Source organism: Electrophorus electricus, chromosome 9 (assembly GCF_013358815.1).
Source record: "Electrophorus electricus isolate fEleEle1 chromosome 9, fEleEle1.pri, whole genome shotgun sequence".
NCBI classification, from domain to species: Eukaryota; Metazoa; Chordata; class Actinopteri; order Gymnotiformes; family Gymnotidae; genus Electrophorus; species Electrophorus electricus.
The window spans coordinates 23,660,912-23,669,516 of NC_049543.1; the positions used below are offsets into that span (position 1 = coordinate 23,660,912).

The window sequence follows — 8,605 nt, forward strand, 5'->3', positions numbered from 1 at the left end:
GACATTTTCAACCAGTCCCGAGTTACATATTCGCCGACTCCGATTAGGAGCCTCTGTGTCTTTTGATTCACTTCAATGCTTACACCTAATTCAGACTGCTCTGCTCATTGACTGGGGCTTGGGTGAGCTGCTTCTACTTGCAAAACACTCCTGCCCTCATTTTTCTCTTTAGTGTGAAGCTTTGTATGAGAGGAACTGAGACAGTGTTGAAAGTTCTGGAGCAAGTTCTGAGTCTAGAGGACTACTATAGCCTTTGGGGTTTGCCTGTGGAAGTGTGAAACCTGGCAGCAGGCCATGTGACAGATAGAGGCCTAATATGACTGACCACTGATAGTTTTGATAGTATACCATAAATACTATAAAATAGTGAAACTTCCCACTAATCCTTGAGATAGCAGAAAAAAATATCTAACCTTATAGTAATAGTTTGATATGTTTGTAGGCAGGAAATTAAACTCCTGGAAGTCCATGTGCACAATGTGTTTTTGACCACATATAGGCCAATATGCAGATTAATGGTACTTTTCAAAAGGCCATGCAGCCAACAGTGAGCCAATAAAATGTGACTTGGTCCAAAGTGAACTTGCTCAGATTGGATCCCTTTTGTTCTCAGCATTAACCCTTTCCTGACTGCTGTTTCTGCACTGAACAAAAAAGACCCTCCCCTCCTCGCCTATTCCGGAGGAAGAGTCTGAGTGGTCCCTGTTCAAGACTTCTGTTGTGGAGGTGGCTGCTCATAGTTGTGGCCCAAAGCTTGTCAGTACCTGTTAAGGTGGCAACCCAATAACCCTGACGGGGTCCTCAGATGGACCGGCCAGGTGGACTGGGGGTCTATTCCAGGGGTGTGCCTCGTCTCCACTCCTGTTAATTCATGGATAGGAGAGCAAGGTGTGTAGCTAGGGACAGGAGGGCTTCTGGTGGGGCGGTCTCAGAGGTTGTCACTGTTTTGGCAGATGGTGTTGTCATGCTCATTCTGGTGTGAGGAGCAGAAGCATCTTGAGGTATAAAGATCAATTTGATTTTGACTTTGGAAGGCACTTCCATCTTTGTTCACCCTGTTACCACCGTAACAGTAAAATGGCCTCAGCAGATTACAAGATGTGCAATGTGTCGCGATTTATTACGGGCAAATGCATTTTCAGAGTTGTGGTCACAGTTCAGGGTCAGTGAGCCAACATGGAGAGTCTAGGAATACATAGTAAATAGACAGGAAAACACAAAAACCAAGAAAATAATTAGACAGGCGAAAAAGAAATGATCAGCACGACCACAAACACGATGTAAGTTAAAAGAATAAACACGACAGGCTAGAACAACTACCACAGGCAGAGTGAACACCACAGAGGCATAAATAACAAAGACCAGCAAACTAACAGGGAAAACACAGGCTTTAAATACACAGACTGATGAGGGCTAACAAGGGACAGGTGAAAACTAATGAAAACATCAAAAACCTGAACAAGGACTGAAACAGGAATGGAGAAGATGAAAGTAAGAAATAGGACCGAAGCAAAACAAAGACATGAGACAATGTAACCAGGGAAACAGGACACTAGGGAGGGCCAACCGTGACAAGATGAGATGAAAGGAGATACATTTGCTCAAAAGAATCAGCGGACACAGATTGCACATGAATAAGTTTGCTTCAAAAGTGCCATGTACATTTGCACTGACTTAAAGCCGCACTATCTATGTTTGGGGAATTAGCGACTCTGGTAGAAGTATGTAAGTTCACCAAATGTGCAGAAGTACATTTTCTAAAAGGGATTCTGTTGCATTCCATTTCCTGAGTGGATTTATTTGATGTTTGCGTTCACATTGAAAGAGTTTTGTGCTTGGTGATGGAAATGTCCTCTGGGAACGTTAGTGAATTAAGTGAATACTGCTGTAATCATATCCTTATCAGTATATGGTTGGATTTGCATCAGATCATTTTTAAAGGCAGATATGTAAAAAACTAAAAACTGTCATGTTCACAGAGTGCTAGATAAAGCTTCTATAAGTGAGGCTGTGACCAGTATTGCAAGCAGTTCTGCTAGGAGAAGGTTCTGCTCTGTACAGAAGGTACAGTTTATCTAGGAGAAGGTTCTACTCTGTACAGAAGGTACCGTTTATCAAGGAGAAGGTTCTCCTCTGTACAGAAGGTACAGTTTAGCTAGGAGAAGGTTCTGCTCTGTACAGAAGGTACAATTTAGCTAGGAGAAGGAACTGCTCTGTACAGTAGATACAGTTTAGCTAGGAGAAGGTTCTGTTCTGTTCAGAAGGTGCTGAAGATCCATTGGTTTGGCCTTGGTCTATTATTAGCTATCGGCAGTTCTGTCAGACATTGGTAATGTTTCCCTTATCTACATGATTCAGTAGCCCAATACAAGTCCAAGAAACATCATGTTAATTTACCAAGCCAGCCAACATTAACCATGTATTCACTAGATATTTTAAATCATGCCCAAGACAAACTTCTTTTTTTTAAAATACTTTTTTTTAACACATGTGTTTACACAATGACAGGCAGATGGTAGCACTGGAATTGATCTAGTATAATGGTTTGTTGAACAAAGGATGAACTCTGAAGCAAAAAGACAGTTAGCCAAGTAAATGGTTAATTTTAGTTAATTAGGCAGCAAATATTAGCTACACAGCTAAAACACCTTCATAGTTACAAGGGTAGATTATATTATAAGGCTAACATTAAATTCTGCAATAGTAATAATCTGGCTGGCTGTTTTTGGTAGATAGCTAGCAAGCCACCAACATAACTTACTCGTTCAGCAATAAAAAAGCCAACTCAGCATCACTGCTGAACCCCTTCAGGTCAGGGAGCCGTCCTCACTTCTGAAAAGCCACACTGCTGTTTATTCTGCTCTTGGCTCAAGCTCTGTCGCTCTCCCTTTTAGCTGGCTGGCTCTCTTCAGTTCTGAGTTTCTCTGCTTTGACCAGACGATCATGGGTTTGTCATCTCATACATCAGCACAATGAGTCACGCCCCGACTAACGATATTAAGGTAACCAGCCCAGTAGATTCATCCTTCTGTTTGAACCTGCGAGCGAAAAGACATCTGACGTGGTCCCAGAAATTCCTACCAAATCTGACCTGACAGTTCTGACTTTTTGGTGAACGCTTTGTTACTCGCTGTAGCGAGACATTACATTTTGCAGATATTTTTCCTCTTGACTTAGTAATGCAACTTATTTCAATTTTAACAAATTGTTCATAGTGCAGCTTTAACAGCTAAGGATATTATAATCCCAAGGTATTAAAACTGTAAGGGGTGGTTTAATAAATTCAACAGTCTCATTTGTTCTTATTTTCTGTGTTTTCCTGCTCTAGTTTACCCTGTGCTGTTCTGGATGGGCATTACTGCACCACCATTATCAACCTACAGACATACACCTCATTAATTACGTCCACACTGATTTGCTGGGTCAATTGAATTTGGAATGGGGCAAGTCAGTCTAAAACTGATTGCCCAATCAGGCGCTGCTGGATACAGCCTGCTCATCGCTAAGACTTCTGGATACACAGCTTCCAGAGCCGCTAGATTCTATCAGCGCAGTTCCTGTTGTCCATAATATTGACACCACAGAGACTGACGGGTGGCAGTCCCAGAGGGTGGGGGTTGTGGGGATTAGGGGGTGAACATGTACAGCCATTAACGGGACCCACTGATTGCCTTTCTGGACTGAGAAGGTTCTTCAGTGCCTGTCGTGTTTAGCTGTGTTTTGGTCGATTCCCTGCGACAGCGTAGTGGTCCACTTCATTCTCGCGCTGAAGCAAACCACTGTAGGCCCATTAACCTCGTAAACTCCATGCTTGTTACTCATTCATTAATATTAAGGTATATTACTCTGGAAGTACTGTGAATAATTCAGTAACTACAGTGATGAAGGTAATGAAAGGAATGCAGCATGGATTGGAAGTCTGAAGCCACTGGCAGGCCACTGACGTGTAAGGGGTTAGTGATTTGTGGGTCGTGTAGTCTACGCTTCAATAAAGAGCTTAGCCTTGGAATGACTCGGAAAACCTTTCTTGACTGGCTCCGTTAGTGAAGGCAGCCTGGGATGCTCTGATCAGGATGAGCGCGTGGTTTGGTTTGGCAGCAGTCACACCTTGTCTCTGCCTCGGTGGGAGGACACAGGACGGGCCCAACTGCTGCGATTCTAGTGCATGATTATATCTCTTACAAAGACCCACTGTCCTAGTTTGCCAGAATTTTCTCTATAAAACAGGCTGCTGACTGAGACAGAAATGATGTAAATTGTGTGCTACAGTGCAGCGGCAGCTAATGCGTCTTTACCGAGGTGATTTCTTGAGCTTTTGTGCTCCGCGTGTTCAAGTGACAAACGAACGAAATTTGACTGTTACGCTTGTGCTGTTTTCCAGGACTGAAGGTAGGGGCTGTGCTGCAGAACAAAGGAGGAACCACACAGGAGAGAGAGAGACCGTTTAAGAGGGCTGCGCTACAACGGCGGGCACTCTGCTGACCTGGAAGGTGTGATGTGTGTCGGTCTCCCAGTATGTGCCTGAGACACAGTTGGTGACCTGCGTGCGCACCTGCGATGAGCAGCGTTCCCTGCTGTCCAGCCTGTGTGGCCGCCTGTCCAGGGCGGCGCTCGGCGGCCTGAGCCCGTCGCCCCCTGCTGGCCAGCCGCGGGAGCGCGGCATGGCCTCTCTGGACCTGCCGTACCGCTGTCCTCGCTGTGGAGAGCACAAGCGCTTCCGGAGCCTGTCGTCGCTGCGCGCCCACCTGGAGTACAACCACACCTACGAGACCCTCTACGTGCTGTCCAAGTCTAACAGCGTGTGCGACGCCGCCGCACTGCTCCCCCTGGTGGCCGACAGCGCCCTGGCAGCGGAGACCCGCTTCCCCTACCGCGAGCTGCCCTGCCCAGGCGACGAACTCGGCCTCGCCCCGGTGCCCACCAAAGCCGCCTGCTACCTGCCCAATGTGGAGTTCCCCCTGGGTGAGATCTTGGTGAAGAAAGCCATGAGCTCGGCGGACGCTATCACCCCTGCCACCGCCGTCGCCTCCGGTAGCAGCGCTGTCGCCGTGGCAGCCAACGTGGCAGCCAGCGCGGTCGAGGCCGCCTACGAGGAGGGCCTGGCACGCCTCAAAGCCCGGGCCTTCGAGCGCCTCGAGCTGGATGAGCGCCTGGAGAAGCTGTCCGAGGAGGTGGAGCAGAAGATCGCGGCACGCGTGGGCCGCTTGCAGGCCGAGCTGGAGAGGAAGAGCTCGGAGCTGGACAAGGCCAAGCAGGAGAGTGAGAGACTCTGCCAGGAAAAGCAGGAGCTGGAGGACAAGGCCTCGGAGCTGTCCCGCCAGGTGGACGTCTCCGTGGAGATGCTGGCCAGCCTCAAGCAGGACCTGGTCAACAAGGAGCAGGAGCTCTCGCACAAGCAGCAGTAAGTAGAAGGTCCTGGAATGTTCTGTTGGGTTCGTGCTGTTGGCTTTAATCGTGTTTTTTCTATTTTAAGAGGTTTAACTGTGTGTTTAACTAGGAGTTTAACAGTGTGTCTGTGTTTCTGGAGCTGACAGAGCTGGTGCACCATCAGTTTTTTATTTACAGTTATCAGAATCACGGTCAATCTGACATAATTTGCCAGTTGGTCACATACACTACTGTTCATAATTAATAAAAGATTTTAAGAAATTTTTGGAGAAATGTATTATAATGTGCAAACCAAAATATAAGCTATAACAAAGCAAGGTATAAAAAAATTCTCTCTACATCTTGGATCTTGGAGTCTGAAATGTCCTCACTTCTTTAATGATGGTCTTTAATATTTGGTCTAATGTCTTTAATATTTCCATTTCATTTAGAAATTAAAAATTCAAAACAGTAAGTGTGGTAGGCATGTGCTTCTAGACCAGCTTATATAGCAGACAATAGGTCATCATAAAAAAGGCATGCATACTCCCTCCACTGACCTTTGACAGTTGCCATTTGGTAAACTTCACTTGTGCAAATCCATGCAGGCATAATCCCGACAGTTAGGTCTTCCTTACACACTCAGCCCTCCGTCTATCAGACGCTGGGCCTGAGTTTGGTCTGTTTTCAACTCCTCTTAAACACTCCACTCTTAAACGGCTGCCTGTTGTCTGAACCACACGCCACGGCTCAACAAGGCAGTAAATGCTCCGGCAGTTCCCCGTCAGGACTGTATACATTTTCCTCACTGTCTTAATTGAAAGGTATTTGTAGGAAGACTTTGTATTATTTGTAGCTGATCTGGTTCACAGGAAGGTAACGTCACGCTGCCCTTTAAACACGGATGACAGCAAGGCTGCACCATCTCTAAGCTCTTATGATGTATTTATTCACTCTGGCCCATGGAGCGGTAGGAATGATAAAAGTCTCTCTCTCTGTCCTCGATTTTCTTTCTCCTCCTGTGACCTCCCCTTGGCCTTGCAATCTTTGCAATTGGGGTTTTATCTCCGTAGGCGCAGCCAAGCTCTGCACAACAACCGAGGTCCTCAAATATGAACACCAAAGGAGCTCTACTGTAGAGGCTGGGTTCCAGACATGACTTACTGTCTTTGTGTGTGTGTTTGCTTGTATATGCACACCAAAATAAAAAAAAGATGATTTTGCGTGTCTGTGTAAACGGCATGTATAGTAAGTGTGTGTTTTTCGTGCATTCCTGCAGTGTATGCAGTATGCAGAGCTGGACGAGTGTTATTTGCTAGCGGCGGTTGCAGGACTGAGATCACTGTGGTAACTAGCAGCTCGGGGCTCAGGTGTTCCGATAGCCACCTCCTCTCGCCGTGCTCAGCTGAACCCGGGCACGGACCGAAACGACTAAAGAGTGCGGTTTGGTCTGCTCCTGGTTACCGCAGCAACACGGATAGCTTCAGAAAGTCAACCCAATCACCAGCAGAGAGGTCACATGTGGGATTTAAAGCTGCAACACACCAGGGAAATGCCTGCATCAGCGGGTCCGGGCCCCCTTTGGGTCTCGTGACCCAAAGGAACCAAAAGGACAGCACGTGTGCTAGAATGTTTGCAACCATTAAAAAAGAGATTTTAAAGCACTATGGTGACTACATAGTTGCAGTCAGGCAGAAGGTTTCGCTTATATGTTGTTTCCACACTGACTTCGTAAACACAGTGGAATGTTCCATAGTTATGCAGACCTGAAAGACAGTCAGAGGTCTACCATAGTGTGCCTGGTGCCTCATTCACAGGCCCAGCTAAAGAGACGTGATGTTGATCCCAGTGCCCTTGTCTGGGAATGCTGGTCCCGGACGCTGGTACAGAATGTCGGCACTGGGCTGCTCCCTTCCTTTCTCTGTATTTTTCTCTACTTCATTTCAACTTCAACCCCCCCACCCCCACCAACCAGTTTCCCAGAATAACAAATGAAGGCCTATTTTCAAGATTAATTTGCCCTGTTGTAATTGAAGGCCTTGCTCGATTAGTCTTGCCTGCCACATCAGAATTTTTCTCTCTCTCTATGTTGGAGCAAATAAATAAATAAACAAATTAATTAAAAAAGGAAATAGCAACATATTTTCATTTCAGTAGCACTGCAGATGTTATTACATAATACTTCCGATATTGTGTAATGCGTGTGATCTAAGTCTAATAGTTGGGCAGGAAGACTTTCTCACTGCAGACACATTTCCCCTTCCTGTGTGTCCTCTAGCATCGATTTGAAGGCTGGTGCCGTGTGTCTTGTCAGAGTCCCTCTGCTGACTGTCTGGCTTAACTAATCAGGGAAGGTCTGCTTATTGTAACCCACAGCTGGAGCCTCAGAAGCGGCCTGGATGAGCTATGTCCAGCGTCTCGTCGTCCTTGTGGGGGAAACATACGTTTCCTGGCCATCAGACATTTTTAAAGTAACATAGTGGCAGGAATATATTTAGGGACTTGCCAGGAGCAGAGTGGTCAGAAACTCTAAAATCGGCCATTTAACGACGCGATAGGCATTTAGGATGTGACAAACGGCTCGCCCTCAAACAAGCTATTGTATCATCACTTCTGTCTCTTGCCCCGTGTCGGAATGTCGCCTCTTGCCTGTGAGGCATTTTATTTCCATGCTAAAGAAAATCAGCTCCCCACATGCCAGGGAGAGATGATCCCTACCAGTACGGCAAGATTGATCGGATTTTGCAGATACCCCACCTCCTTTTGCTCTCACTCACTCACTCTCTCTCTCTCTCTCTCTCTCTCTCTCTCTTTCTCGCTCTCTCTCAGAGAGCGAGGATACAGCCCCTTCTGCGTCTTAATTATCGCAGTTCGCTGGTCTGTAACGTCCTAAGGCTCGTGTTTTCTGACCGTTGGCCTGAGGGTTGTGCTCCAGCGGAGAGATGTATAGAGTCAGAGGCCAGGGAAGGAGCTGCTACTCCCATAGTGCCTTTACTCCCTGCGGTCCTCCAGAGGCCCCAGCAGCAGGCCTGAAGCATGGGGCTTGATTTGAGCTCATATGGGAGAGAGGAAGTGGAGACTGGGGAGGTTATTTTGAGGGCATTACAAGCTACTTTGCATCGCTGTATCTGTCTCTGTTTACCATGTTACAGGTCTCTCCCTATACAAGAAAGACCTGCCTGCTATGTCCACTATGTCCAAACACCCCCCCCCCCCACACACACACACACAAGAACTC

The 8,605-nt window shown here is 46.8% G+C and overlaps 1 protein-coding gene across 1 annotated transcript in view; it reads left to right on the forward strand.

The window, feature by feature from the left end:
- The first annotated feature begins 4,638 nt into the window (after positions 1-4,638).
- fbxo41 (F-box protein 41) overlaps positions 4,639-8,605 on the forward strand; it is a 32,457-nt gene continuing 28,490 nt past the window's right edge. Inside the window, exon 1 of the mRNA XM_027012577.2 lies at positions 4,639-5,401. Coding sequence (XP_026868378.2) covers positions 4,662-5,401 — 740 coding nt within the window. The 5' untranslated portion in view covers positions 4,639-4,661. The remainder of the gene's footprint in view (positions 5,402-8,605) is intronic.